The sequence below is a fragment of the Ascidiella aspersa genome, chromosome 4 (assembly GCF_963924565.1).
Source record: "Ascidiella aspersa chromosome 4, kaAscAspe10.2, whole genome shotgun sequence".
Classification (NCBI taxonomy): Eukaryota; Metazoa; Chordata; class Ascidiacea; order Phlebobranchia; family Ascidiidae; genus Ascidiella; species Ascidiella aspersa.
Genome location: NC_139450.1, coordinates 28,354,588 through 28,369,481, shown reverse-complemented (window position 1 = coordinate 28,369,481; position 14,894 = coordinate 28,354,588). Strand labels below are relative to the sequence as shown.

Below are 14,894 nucleotides of genomic sequence, written 5' to 3'. Positions count from 1 at the left end.
CCTCCGTTCAATGTTTTAATAAAGCGCAAACGAAAAACAATAAAATCCTGGTACAGAAGCTAAAAAATTATGCAAACTGTGTAGAAAAACATTGGAGCAAAATGCTTGAGGTTTAAGTTACATGTAGCAGGAATATCAATGCCCATGTAGATCTAGGTATCATTTGTTAAAAATGAATAAAGAAACAAACATGTTGAAAATGAAAAAGGATGTATTCGAAACGTTAAAAATGTTACCTATACTTCTATATGAGCTTAAAAATTCCTACTAAAATTGAGACAATATCCAGCAAATGCACTTATCCTTAAAGAGCAAAATCGCCTAAATCAACAAACAATAATTTTTGGTGTTATACCCAGCGACAACTATAGGGGGCGTACAACATGTTAAGCCTACTGTCAGGGATTGTAAATTGGGGTTTGTCAACCGGGGTGGTATCAGGGAGCCATCAGCAGCCATTTTTTGAGGGAGTTACACATCTTTTTGTTAAGTTCCAAAAGTAAAAAATGCTCCAATAGGACTTTGTTTGCATTATTTACCATTATTGCAGGGTGAGTTTCTTCTACTTTTAGCGGTTTAGAGACAGTCGCGTTTTGTAAGAAATATCTGCTGCGAACACAAGGGTTATCCTAGCGATCCTTTTAGTTGTAATTTGAAATGCGCGTTTCTCGGGATTAACGAAATGAGCTAAAATGTGTTTTGCAAAAACATTTCCGAAACCTCGGCACTCTAACCGACTCTGAACAGTTTTTAAAGGTGATTTCGAACAAACAAATAGACACGCGGCCATATTTACTCCTGAACCAGCAAGGCTTATTCTTAAGCGTTCTCGCGAAAAATTGTAATTCGAAAGACCTTTTGCTTGGGGAGTGGGTGAACGAAACAGAGTTAAATTTGTTCGGTATTATTTCCAAACAAACCACGACATTTTAACGAGAATTTTTATTAAAGTTTAAAAAACACACTCGATCTAGACGCAACCATTTAGGTTCTTCCCGCACTAAAACCTAATTACAATTCCACCTATTGGCACACAAGGATTGACCTGACGCAATTTGAAGGACTTTCGTTTTCAACTAAAAATATTTTATGCAAAAGTACAGTCGTTCATTCTAAAAACAATTATTTAATTCGAATGCAATTTGGTGTTTCGCCGAAGTTTTAGAAAAGTGATTTTTTACAAAACGTAAATATTTTACGACTCAAAGTACGACTTTCTGTCTAAAATCGTTACACTTGCTTTTTTTTGCTAAACACAAAATAAAAACAAAAAAAGCCGGGTTTGCCAAAAATTTCAAAACCTAATTCAGTCTGACAATCTCTAAAAATTCTAAGTTCTGACGAAATATTATCGGTGTCATTAAAGAAATCCTAAACAGAATTTTAGGAAAGTTTTAGTTAAAACAAAATTCTGTTCAGCATAACGCCACTTTAACATGCAATGCAAAGTAAAAGTTTAATAATTATAGGTAGAAAAACTGAAATGTTAATGAAATTTCATTTTTAAATAGGTAAAATTTTGACCATATTAAGGGCACAAAAAAATCGGTATCAGGTATTGTTCGGCAAAAACGTAAAAAATCGCCAATCGCCAATCGGTATCGGTCCAAAAAGTGATACCGGTCGATCTGTATTCTTGGGCATTAAAGTCCTACCTTACAATCGCTCCTGGGTACGCAAGGATTGTCCTGTCGCATATCGAAGGCGTCGATCTCGCCCTTAAAGTCCCTCACTAGCAGTTGTTCATCTTCCCAGGTACACTCGCTATATGGAAGGCCGCACCACTTCACCTGGTAGTCCCAGAAGTCGTGCTGGTTCTTTACTCGCGAACGTGCTAAAACGACAACGGGAGTTTGAAGCAGGGATAGACCGATATATGGCTTCTACCGATATATCGGTATCGGTAAATGCAGGCCGATTCTTCGATATTTTAGTACGAAAATATGATATAATTTTTACTGTACAACAAACAACTTGCCCATTTATTGATAAAAAATGGGTTTTAGCATCACACCAAGTTAATATGCAAAATAATAGTTTAATAATTAATAAAGGTATATAAACTAAAACCTTATTTGTATTTTATGTATAACTAACTCTAGTTTTGAAAATTTTCCAGGTATATAAAAAAAACGGTATCGGTATCGGTTGACAAAATTGTAAAAGATCGGGTATCGGTCCCAAAAAGTGATATCGGTCGATCTCTAGTTTAGAATTCGATGCAATTGGGTCGCTATACCTCACCGGCATTTCGGAGCAAACGCGGGTTAACAGTTGATCTTAATTCGGCTATATCGTGTTAAAATTGAATAAGATAACGAGCTATAATAAGAATAGGTGGCCGAACTGACCACATAGTTGCTAGTTAAAAAAATTCAAAGACATGCAAAGACTTTTCAAGGAAAATTGGAAAAACTATATCGCTTGACGATTTTTGATGTTAATTAGATAACAAACTAGCATAAAAGCAATGGTCAACATGATTAAAATACATTTTTCAATTGTTTTTTTTTTTAATAAAATTAACAATTAGCATTTATGCACGGAATTCGATTAAAAAATTAAGACTCTAACAAAATTAAAAAAAAAAAGTTTGGTGCTGACCTATGATCCTGTCGACCTTGCAGTAGTTGTCGAGAACGTTCCTGTTCATCTCGTTCTGGCAGTAATAGTACTCCCGGTCCTCCGGTGAAGAGGCTCGAAGCCAGACGTCGATCTCCTCCTGCCTCTTGATGAAGTTCTCCAACCTCTTCATCCCCCTCACGTTCTGCGCCTTCAGCGTGTCCTCCGACTCCCAAGTGTTGTGTAGGTGAGACCAGCCTGGAGGAACAAACGAGAAAATTACGCGGAGTTTTTTTTTCGGGTTTTGGGGAAAGGCCGCTGTCGTAATGAACTTCTATGATAAAGTTAATTATGGCGTGAAAAAAATCCCACGGGGTGGAAAATGATTATAAAGGTAGGACCAGCTTAGTGGAAAGAATAAACATAACGAAATTATTCATTGAAATCAATTAAGGTGTAACAAAAACTTCCAACAGGGTGGAAAATAAAAATGTATTATGAGGGTGGGAACATCCTGGTGGAAAAAATAAAACATATGAGAAGCTTGTTTTTTTATTTTTATTTTGGGTGTGTGTGTGGGGGGGGGGGTACCACGTATTGCGTATTGCGCAAGTGACATTGTGGTAAAAACTGAGTGTTTTCTTTAGGGGGTTGGCGCTTACGAAATGAATTCAAGTGCTTTCAATTTGTTATGACATGAAAAAAGGCTATGGTGCAAATAACTCAACCCAAGCGTTGCGCGGGTGTTAAAAACTAAGACCAAAAACTGAGAGTTCATTTCTAAGGGTGTTGGGAAAATTACAGTTTTCGAAAATAGAACAATTTGCTCAGTTGGTGAAAAGGTATTGAAATATTTTTTTCATGTCAAGGTTTTTCAAATTTCAGTTCTTTCTAATGTAGGTAATTAACGAAAATCAACAATTTGTATGTCAATCCAACGCACGATTTTAGCAAACAAAAAAAAAATTGCTCACTTCTCCCACCACTCGGCTAAAATTATTTTCCCACCTGACCACTTGATGAAGTATTGAGTTTCGCCTTCGTCGCTCGTTTTGTCAAAGCCGTCGTTCGGGTCACCTTCATTGATAATGGAGTACGCTGTGGTTTTACCACCAGTTGCACCCAATCGCCCGTACTAAAGCAGAAATCAATGGCTTAACGTTCTAATAAAAGCTGTGAAGATTCTATAATGTATTTGAATTGAATTTGCAATCAACTCTGTCTAATGAGTAATATCTTCCTATTCCTACGAGCTTATAATCATTCATTGTGTCATTGTATAATCAAAATCATTTGTAGGTAGCGGTTTGAAATGGTTTATTGAATAGACCCACGGCTCTCATCTAACTGATAAAACAGATTTACAACACTTGAAAGGTTACATAATTATAACCGAATTCATTACCAATCTTTCGTCCTCATATTCTGGAAATTCTTAAAAAGTCCTGGTCCTAATTTCACTCAAGCGTTGTAAAAAAACAGAACCTTATTATTTTTACCAAGTTGGAGACTGCTTTAATTCTTCTTTCAAGCTATTATCAATTCCGTTGTCAAATTTACGGCTACCTAATAGAAAAACTACCAGAAAGGAAAAAATATACAAGTGCAGAAGGCAGTGAAAACATAATAAGTGGTTAGAAATAATATGTCCGATATTCCCGGACCGATACCCGATAACAAGTGTAGGTACGAGTAATTGTCCGATACTAGGGTGATATCGCGGTCCAACCGATATCCATTTAATTTGTGCATTACTGCCACGGTTTGTGAGCTAACATGAGAGTTGTCTACCATAATACGTATTTTTTCGCAAATATTGAAAAGTATTGCACTACCATACACATTTATCTATGTTAGATCATAAACCATAAAAGGGCTTAAAGCTAATTTCTGCATACTACCACTAAAAGCATTACATCACACTTATCAATGCGACCAAATTTGCTAATTTGACTACAGGAAAGACATATTCGTTATCCAAAGATCTCAATATATTCTTTATCCAAAACGTCAGCTATCGATATTTCACATCTTGGTTAGAAAAATGTACAGTGCCAGTTCATTTACCCTGTGATCCATGATTTTCTCGATGGATTCGGTGCAAGGATCTTCTTCCGCCTCTCCTTCCTTTTCGGCAACTTCCATTACGTCATCACTGTCCGTCTCTTGCGTCGAGTCGTTTTCCTTGTAACTGTGAACAAAGACTCGTTGCCGATTTCGCAAATTGCTGTAATGTGTGGGTTCTGCTTTGTTGGACTTTTGCTTAAGGTCGCGATGAAGACACATATGTTTATTGTTTGGGGAGCGGATTTCGGGGGAGCAGAAAATGGAGACGGCTAGGACATCAAAGATACGTTGATACATCAATAGTTTTTGTTTGGGATACACCATACATTTATGGCACTTTTAATGGGCTATTATATATCACTTTTGGTTGGCTATTTGGGCTGGATCTCTACGTCCTAGCACCAGGGGTATTTTGGAAAACGGTGACTTTTGAACATTAGCTTAAATTGCAAACCAAAATTTTAGGAATTTAGCAAAACAGTGGTAAAAATATGGTGCTTGGGGACTTAAAAGCAGCAGTTCCAAAGAGTAAGCAAAGATAAATAATCACAACTGTTGTTTTCAGAGAACTAGCATAATTTTTTGAAGAAGAAGCCTTTTTTGTGGCTTTGTTCTATGTATTGGTCCATTTAACTCCATCAAAACAGTGTTTTAAACCACAATGTATTGCTTAAAAACTAATTCATTCAGTGTTTGCCTAGTCCGCACCTTATCTGAAACAAAGGTAATTTCAGACAGTTACATACCTTATATTTTTCTGCTTGCGCTGAATCCTGGATGAAGCTCGAACTGGCTGATTATCATCTGAGTATGCGTCCTCCTCATCAGACATTGTGCTGTCAGTTGCCCGGCGAGATCTGCCCTTAGATGATTTGGAAGAATGACCTGTTCCAAAGCATAACTTTAAACTAATTTGCAATAATTTGAATAGTAGTAAGTTTCGTTGGACAACTATTCATTTAACAAAGAACAAATTATTCTGGATACAAAATTAAGACAAAAGAGTATCTTATAAAAAAAAAAAAAGTTACATGTGAAATATTTTGGCAAGAGGCATAAAACAATGCATACCATTAAAACCATTATAGCAGTTATCTCACAAAAAACAAACATACAAGATTAAAACAAAATCAAATTAAAAATATCTTGTCATAATTGAAAGTTAAGCATTATGATTTAAGCATGTGTATTAAATTACTTCAATATTATATGTTACCAAGATTACTTTTTTATTAAAAAATAATTGCAAAGTGTTTGGTAATTCACCTTTCGATGATTTCATGTTCTTAACCTTCCTGCCCTGGAGTCTGGCTCTCATCTGGCTGAGTTTCGACGAGCGGTTATTCGTTCGACTCGCTTTCTTCCAATTGGACGATGACTCGTATTCGCTGGACTCTTCATCACTGGAACCAGTCAGAGTTGCTGCGGCATCAGATCTAATAAAAATATTATTTGAAACAATGTTGGCAGTAGTGAAAGTAAGCCTCAGCGGCATTCTGGTAAAAATGTTTATTAAAAATATAAAAAAGGACGACGATATGTGAGAAATTTTTAAAAATGACGTTATAAATTGACGACACAATCTAATAGACTTGAGAAATATGCTGATGATTTTAGTAAAGTGGAGTCTAAATACACTCAATGCAAAAACGTTTTATTTTAATTTAACTCTTTTCTTAAAAAAATTAGGCTACTTCATAAATATACACTTATATTTCAATTTGGCCTTCATGGACCCCCTAAAGTTAGTTCAGAGACCCCCAAGGGGTTCATGGTCCCCAGTTTAAGTAGGAACCCTTGATTTAGAATACAATTTAATTTATACACAATCTATTAGGCGTCTAACCAAAATCTGTTTAATCAAAAACTTTAATGCAAGCAAGCTAAGTTAGAAAAATGTAGCATCATAATAGACATCTTTAACACAAAGTTGCGCATAAAAGTGGATCAGTCTGCCACAGGCCAAGCGTTTTTTTGTGTGGGTTTTTTGCATATAGTCCTTTTTTCAAACGACTGATTCAATAAGACCATTGAAGACTAACAATGATATATCTCACGTTATCAGTGATCAAAAAGACAAGTTTTGAAGGGCTACATCACAGTGAAACACGAATGCCAATAAATGTTGAATAAATATGCTTGCATTTTTTTCAAAACGAGAGACAAAGCGTACTGCTTTTTGTTGAACAAAATAAACTAGTCTGTTCAACAATAAAACTTTGCAACTCTGATTTCTGAATAATATAACCTTGCAACCGGCGATAAGAGCTTTAAAAGTCAAGTTATTTTAAGTACCACTTAGACAGAAAATCGACACTTTTTTAAAGGTCCTTTGTACAATTATCAGTTTTTGGCAAATAGCCAGCTAAGACAATACTTGTTCCTGTTGAACGACAAAACAAATATTAATCAATTAGGCCTTATAGTGGGATGAAGGTGTTGAAAGCTACATTATCATTGTATCTGTCGATAGGTATCAAATAACATTCAACCACGTAGTTGCATTCAACTGAGATCAGTTTAACGATTAGAACTTGGTAAAACAACACAATATGTTGAAAAAGCTTTACAAATTAAACAAAAACTTACTCTCTGCGCTTTCTTCTGGATTTGCGTGTGTCACCATCTGAATCCTCCTGTTAAAATAGGGTTAATGAATGGAATTTGAACAAAAGTATATTTTGTGTTAATACTGGTTTAAAGTATATTTTGTGTGGAATCTGGTTTAAATTAGATTTTGTGTTGATTCTGGTTTACAGATATTTTGTGTGGATTCTGGTTTCAAATATATTTTGTGTTGATTCCGGTATAAAGTATATTTCGTGTTAAATCTGTTCACTAACATCAACATATCAGCAAACCGTAACATTTTGTAAACAACACTTTTGTACAGTGTTCGCACCTTAACATTTATTACCACACCTTTTTCTGTAAAAATATTGGTGCAATTGTTTCGTAGTATATTAACATGTAATAAAATAGAGTTCAGTAGGTCATCTGCTTTTCTGGTAGTCATCTGGTAGTAATAGGTGCTGGTAAGACATAAAACACACACTCACATCTTCGACATTTAGTCTCTCTGGTTCTTTCTTTTGTCTGGAAGATCGCCTCAAACCATAAATAAGAGGATTGCTCTCCCATTCCTGAAACAAAAAAGATGAAATTATGATTACAGTAAATGTAAGCCATGTGCAGCCTGGTAGCAACAGTAAACTTTATCACACAAAAACCTCTTTTAAATGATTTTCTACTCAAAGCGTAAAGTATTTGATTGACATTTGTTTTAAATAACTAAAAAAAAAATGATTAAATGGTGAATTTGTTTTTTTATAAATATGATTTAAATTAACTGCAAAAATATTTTTACTTTTAGTTATTTAAAAAAGCGAAAATGCCAATCATATATATAGACAAAAACAATTATTAAATACTATTGTAACGTTACATTTAACCACTCAGCATAAATAAAAGAAAGGGTGCCGCAAACTATTTATATTCCTGTAGGGCGCCGCAGCCCGCAAGCCAAAAGAGGTTGGAAACCACTAGTTTAAATGGTGTTTTTTTATAAATGTGATTTATTGTAACGAAAAAAATAAGTTTATTTTGGTTATTTATAGGGAAGCAAAGGCCAATCACAAAGACAAAAACAATTAACTAATACAGCATTTTATCCACAATTTCTTTAACAACCACAACAAAACCATCTTGTACTTACAGGAAGGTCTTTCTTAGCTCGACTCGCTGAGTGCTTTGTGGGAGTGGGAAGATCATCAGTTGTTGGATCTTCCTCCCCTTCTTCTTCTTCTTCGTCGGAGCCACTTGCATTTGATTGGGCCGCCTGATAAAATATAAATAGATACTACAGCAGGGATTCCCAACCTTTTTACGATCTTGTACCACTTGGATGCTCAGTAGTGTCACACATGCCACTTCTTGCGGTACAACTAATTTGATAGAATCATATTTTTATCTATTTTTAGGTTACAACTAGCATTATTCAACGCTATTTGTAGCTTAAGTTATAAAACAGTACATGATATCTATCAAGAGCAATCATTTGTATAATTATTGCCCACTGTCCAACAGCGTTGTTCGCTTTACAAAGCAACTGTGCTTGACAATTCACATGGCCTGTATTTTGAAGAAGAATGGGTTTGGGAGAATTTTTTTATATGTTAATAAAACCAGATAAACAAAATATTTAGTTGTGAATCTAGGGTTTTGTGAAAAAAACGGAAGCTAATCGCGTACTACCTGAAGGCTGGGAACATTTGCACTACAGGCTTAGGCGATAGCCATTATCAGTGTTGTTATGACTTAAGACAGTGACTTAAGTCATTGTGTCACTTAACATGGGTTTAATTTCATTAAATTTTTTTTATAAAATTGGGTTATTTATCTTCATTTTTGCACATAAAAAAATTGCTAGCTGTATATTGCATTTCTGTTATTTTAGAGTTATTGCTCATAATCGGACAAGTTTACCAATTTTGATAGTTAAATGTTTAAATTTTTATGTTAAGGACATGATCTGAAGTTGACTTGCTCCCAAAATGACTCGACTGGGTTGGGTATCTGATGACTTGAACTAGGATTTGACTTGTTATTTTAATTGACTTGGACTCAAGTTATTTCATAACACTGGCCTTTATAAACAAAAGAGGAACCGGTTTATTAAACACCTCAAGATTGATTTTTCAAGCAATATATATATATTTTATGCAACAGTTTTAAACAGCCTGTGCTGCTCTGTGATTTTTCAAAATAAAATAGTTATATCTCCTTTAGACTCTTGTGTGTTTCATTTTCTAATGGCAAATCTACAGAATCCTTCTAAATGATTATAAAAATCTAGATACAAGACTGCCAATCCAACATATAAGAGTGCCAATCCTACTACGTAAAACAATATGTATTATTTTTTTAGTTGTCTGAAGTTGGTGTGCTGCCGTTCTTGGCTTAATCTACATATGATATGTATTATTTTAGGCCATGATGAGCAATAGAAGTTTAATACTTATATTCCAGGACAGTGGGGTCCAACTACAGGATACATTCAAGCAAAAATTAGTGCACACGTCATGATCTTTGAGTAAACTTAGACAAAAATTATTAGCTTAGAAGGGTAAAATTAAGACCAGCTAAACCCAAATTTAAACCATTTGAAAAGAATGGAACATCTAGGTAAGATATATATGACATGTGTGCTGCTAGTAGAGTCTTACAAGGTTGATTAAAAAAATGAGTAAAAAATAAAGGTTTTGCTTGGTATTTCTGTTTTATTTTCAAGATATGACTATGAATCTTTTTAGTCAAAATGCCGAAAAAGAAAATGATGATTTTTTTTTTTTTTTTACAAATTATTACTCACTGGCGATCCAGAAGAATCCTCCTGATTTGAATCTGGCGCCTGTTCTTTGACAGTGTTTACTTTGCCATCTTCCCTGTTCTGCAGCAGCCATGGCTCATGCAAGTAGCTTGTGGGTGTAAGTGTCGTTGCTATCTCCTGGCTCTGTAGCACATAAAATAAAACAAAGGTTTACACCAGGGTTTCTTAACAGGTGCCCTAGGCCAGGGGTGTGCAACCTGCGGCCAGCGGAACCTGAAACTTCCTGACTGTTCCTTAGTCTAGGTCGCCTTAAATTTACAAAAATAAAACTACAAAATGTGTTTTGGATGCTGTTGCTGAAAGGGTACAACTTTGTGTGAAAGTAAATTGCACTGAGCGCTGCAATTTTTTTGCTCTTGAAATGCTTTTGAATAGCTACTTATGGCCATGTAAAGAAAGCTTATTAAAAATGTCCGTTTGATCTTTTTCACTCATTTGAAATGTAATGGATTTATATTTAATTTCAATGTTCATGTGAGTTGTAAAAAAAAGAAACAATTTCTCTCTGCGCAGCTAAAAAGTAGGTTTTTGCCGCGAATATCTCCATCTAAATAAGTTGCCACAGCTGAGAAAATTAGTCGCCTTTAAGGTGGCATTGTTCGGTTCAACGTACGTGTGTGAGCAATTTTTTTTGTGGTAGTCACTAACACAGTGTTAGGCCAACTTTGGACAGCGATTTATTTTTGAATAGCTTGGTGTTATCATGTACCGTAGTTGTTGGCTGCATGATCGCCGTACATTCATTGCACTCTATTTTAACAATTGATCTTGCATATAATGTTTTAAATTGGCTCAGCTTGGAAAGACCCACGTGCCAAATGTGGTCTTGTGAGCCTGTAAAACTATATTTTTTGCTAACTTTAACTCTATGTAAACATATATTTTTCGCGCTTCGCGATTATATTCTTTTTTATACAATGTTTTATATTATAGCATTGCAGTGTTTTGGCCATTAAGCGATGTAGAATATTTCACCTTAAAACCAAATATCCCCCTGAAATCCGCCACTGTTTTCATAGTGGTTTTACGTAGTGGGCCTTTAAGTAGGTCTGAAAAGACTACTTTGGGCAGCAACAAAAAGTATGCTGACCACTGCGCTAACAGGTAGACGACGAGATATGCAAGTGGCCCGTGGTCTAATCAGAATACACATATTTGGCCCGGCAGTATGAAAGGTTGCACACTTCTGCCCTGGGGAAAAGAGTTATTTGCCAGTTAACCGCAAGTTGTTGGTTTTCATTATGACTTCAGAGACCTGCGGCATTATTCTTAAAACATGAGCACGAGCAAGTGAACACTTATCGTTAACCAATATTGCCGGAGTTTTGAGTCACTGGGTCTTATAGTTACCAACTTTAAACATTGTTTTTTAGGCATCAAGCCATGCTTCACCAGTAAGTTTTTAAGCTTTTCACATTGAAGTAAACATGTTTTCAATGATATAAGTCCTGGAGATTTTTTTTTAATTTTATCTTCTTTTACTTACAATTTCTTACACTACACAACAGTCACAAAACAAAAAACATGCAAACACTCACATGCAGTTGAAACAAAAAAACACTTTTAATGTTTAAAAATTCAGCTTACAGTTTGAGTTGTTTCCTCACCAGATGACGAGCTTTCTTCTTCATCAGACGAGTCAGAACTAATAACAAATTAGAACGACTACATAGTAAACTTAGTAGTTTTCAGTACTTTTAATTATACAACGCTTTTACATTTTAAGGTAAACAGTTACTTTCTAATTTTCATATTAATACCCATTTAAACTAAGAATTGTTCAGTTTATTTAAACCAGTGTTGTTAGATTTTTAGTAGCTTTAAGGAATTGTTTCCAATACATAAGGTAAGAAACACAATGCTGTAGTAGAAGCCGTTTATACTTTGTACCTAGTTTTTTTTTAGAAAATAGTAAATTAATCATACCAAAGAAGCCACTCAAAAAGAAATATTGGCCTAATAAGCTAAAACATAGAATTGGCTCACTTCATTTACAAATTTTGTTTAATTACAGTTACTAGAAGTTTTGGTATCAGATCAGAAAGACATTTAAAAAAAAATATATATATATACTGTACATTTATCTTTTTGTCAAAAATATTAGGTACATCGGAATCCAACATAAAGTATCATACATCCCTATCTTAACCCATAAGAGAACCACTCTTCAATTTATATGAGCCATGTCTCTACATTGCTTCCAGAGCTTTCTGCAATTTTGGAATTTCTTACTTCAGAACTAATTTCAGTAAAAAACTTACCATGTGAGCTACTGCACTCGACGACACAGCCAAATAAAAAAAAAATAAAAAACTTTGCTTTCTTCCAGTTGGGGTAAATGGCAGCACTACATTGCATACAATTAATTGTCACCGTGACATTAAAGGCTCGAGTCGGTAGCACTCCATTGTAATATTTCAGTGTTTTCCCGGCTTAGTGTTTCAAAGCTTAATGAAGCAGTGGTATATTTGCCTAGCACCTAACACAGTGGTCGGCAAACTGTGGGCCACATGCTGTGGGGATCAGCAAAACTGTGGGCCACAACTGTGGGGATTTTAGTGGGCCACATGTTACTTTTAAGTAGCTTAGTGTTAGCATGTAGTTATGGGTTTCGCGTCATGGCCGTACATTCATTGCACTTTATTATAAAAGTTGGAGTGGCATAGAATTTTTAAATTAGCTCAGCTTGGAAAGACCCATGCGCCAAATGTGGTCCTGAGAGCCTATCAAACTATATTTTTTGACAACTTTAACTGTATGTAAACAAAAAAATTTGTTGCTTCGCGCGTATATTCTTCGTTTTATAGTATGTTTTACATTATGGCATGTCAGTGTTTGGGGCATCAATATGCCGTGTAATATTTAACCTTTAAATTAAATATCCTGAATCTGCAACTGTTTGGTTGTGGTTTTGCATGGTGGGGCTTCAATAGCTTTGGAAAGAGTATTTTGGGCCGCGACAAAAAAATTTGCCAATAATTGCTAAACAAAATAATAGCTAATATTTGAAACCGATCTATTGTAGAAGCCTACAATTTTGTATTTTTAATATTATTTGATACCATTGCACAATTCTGTGTTATTTATTATAGTAAATTAATAGATTACAAGAACATTTAGCGTTGCATTGATGCTCAGCCCAAACATTCATATTCTGACTAATAATTTTTCCAATCATAACACCTGTAGCTACACTTCAAGCGACGGTTGCAGCAGTACGTTTCATGAAATATCGCTGTGAAATCAGTAAGGCAAACATGAAAAAGTTTACGCAAACATGAAAAAGGTAAGTTGCGCTTAACAGATTTCCGTAGTAGGCTAATTGATTTACAGTCACACAAATTTTAGAAGTAAAGTTGTTTGAAGCCGCACAAAATATTGCAATAACTTTATTACAGCAGTTCAATTTCAAGCTGCTAAGATATCTCTCAAGCGCAACATCTTAAGTTTTCCTTTCTTAAGAAGTCCACAACAGTCATTTTGTCTTGATTGGTCAATATAAGGTGTTCTATGGAAATTTCGTAGAAGTGAATACTACCTCTAATGAAAATCTTTAACGTAATGATACTTTGCTTCTAATTGCTTTGAAAATTTTTACAAATTGCTTTAAAAAACACTTCTAGTACAAGTGAAATCCCACCTTGATGAAGAGGTTGATTCGTCCGACATTTGGGACGTTGACCTGTGTGCGTAGGGTTCCGATGGGACCTTCATCAAATCATAAGTAGCTCTTGTCTAAACTTACATAGTACCTAGAGCGAAAGATCCCTATCGCTAAATCTGAAACCAAACATAAAATTTAATTTTTTGGATAAACACACAAAATTAACAAAATAATGTTAGTTTTAAACTGGAAAAGGTCTATGCTGTTTCCACTCATATCTACATCAAAATAAATTTTAAAACTTGTCTCCCAGTGCGGTAAGATCAGGAATAAATTTGTGGGAAATTGTCAGTAAAGGTTTTCTAAGAGTGGCCTGCAATGATACAAACTTTGTAGAATTAGATAAAAATACTATATATTTTACTAGTAAATTAGCCAAGTATAGTATAGAGAAACTGACATTTGCAGTTAAAATGTATTTACAGAGCAATATACTGTATACACATGTTGCAAAACACTTTTGGTAGTGAATGTTTCAATGTGCACATTTTTTTAGCTAAAACTGATAAAATGTATGCTTTCTACAATTTATAGTTTTGTAAGATGTACAACAAAATGATCATTGCATGTTTTATAATGCATTCAGTCTCTGTAACATTAAAATATAGGTTTTAAGCAGTGTTTATAGTTTCTAAAAATCTTTGTATTTTCTCTAACTTTCCTATTTATGTTTGCAAAGTGACCATAAAACACTGTTTTGTATGATTAAATGAAGAATCAAGGGTATTTTAAAAATTTAAAAAGTTGTAAATTATTAGAAAACAAATGCAAGTAACTTAAATCTGGTGCTTGTTTTGCTAAAAGTACATGTTATTTGAGCTTTATAAAGGTGAAAAAGCCAGGAAAAGCAACTTTTTGAAAAAAGGGTGTGGTCAAGGACGAATGGAATCAAGTGTTTTAATGTACAAACTCGAGTTTATTCACAAATTTACCAAAAGCACATTACTTGTCAACATTAGAATCGGTGTTTTTCGTTCGATTTGTTGGTGTTGTAAGTGTAAAAACCCTCAGAAACCTTCGATTGGCTGGCGGCCGAGAGACTGCATTTTCGGGGTGTTTACCCGACAGAAACGCGCCAAGACGACGGCCAAACGTCGCTATAACAACCAAATGCTTACGGAATGCAGTTTGCTCCGAAAATGCACGCCTGGAAAGAGCTGTAAATTGAAAAGGCAAGTGCTTGGTCCGCTCTCCGCCGCGGTCGCCGTCAAA

At 34.9% G+C, this 14,894-nt stretch overlaps 1 protein-coding gene across 1 annotated transcript in view; it reads right to left on the bottom strand.

The window, feature by feature from the left end:
• The window catches only part of LOC146157313 (ATP-dependent chromatin remodeler CHD1-like), a 61,361-nt gene extending 47,561 nt beyond the window's left edge, over nucleotides 1-13,800 (bottom strand). Inside the window, exons 1-12 of the mRNA XM_083388168.1 lie at nucleotides 13,659-13,800; nucleotides 11,606-11,663; nucleotides 10,001-10,141; nucleotides 8,345-8,467; nucleotides 7,689-7,772; nucleotides 7,219-7,265; nucleotides 5,896-6,065; nucleotides 5,376-5,514; nucleotides 4,630-4,753; nucleotides 3,571-3,697; nucleotides 2,605-2,820; nucleotides 1,656-1,834 (exon numbers count right to left, since the gene is read on the bottom strand). Coding sequence (XP_083244294.1) covers nucleotides 1,656-1,834; nucleotides 2,605-2,820; nucleotides 3,571-3,697; nucleotides 4,630-4,753; nucleotides 5,376-5,514; nucleotides 5,896-6,065; nucleotides 7,219-7,265; nucleotides 7,689-7,772; nucleotides 8,345-8,467; nucleotides 10,001-10,141; nucleotides 11,606-11,663; nucleotides 13,659-13,732 — 1,482 coding nt within the window. The 5' untranslated portion in view covers nucleotides 13,733-13,800. The remainder of the gene's footprint in view (nucleotides 1-1,655; nucleotides 1,835-2,604; nucleotides 2,821-3,570; nucleotides 3,698-4,629; nucleotides 4,754-5,375; nucleotides 5,515-5,895; nucleotides 6,066-7,218; nucleotides 7,266-7,688; nucleotides 7,773-8,344; nucleotides 8,468-10,000; nucleotides 10,142-11,605; nucleotides 11,664-13,658) is intronic.
• Between the last annotated feature and the right edge of the window lie 1,094 nt (nucleotides 13,801-14,894).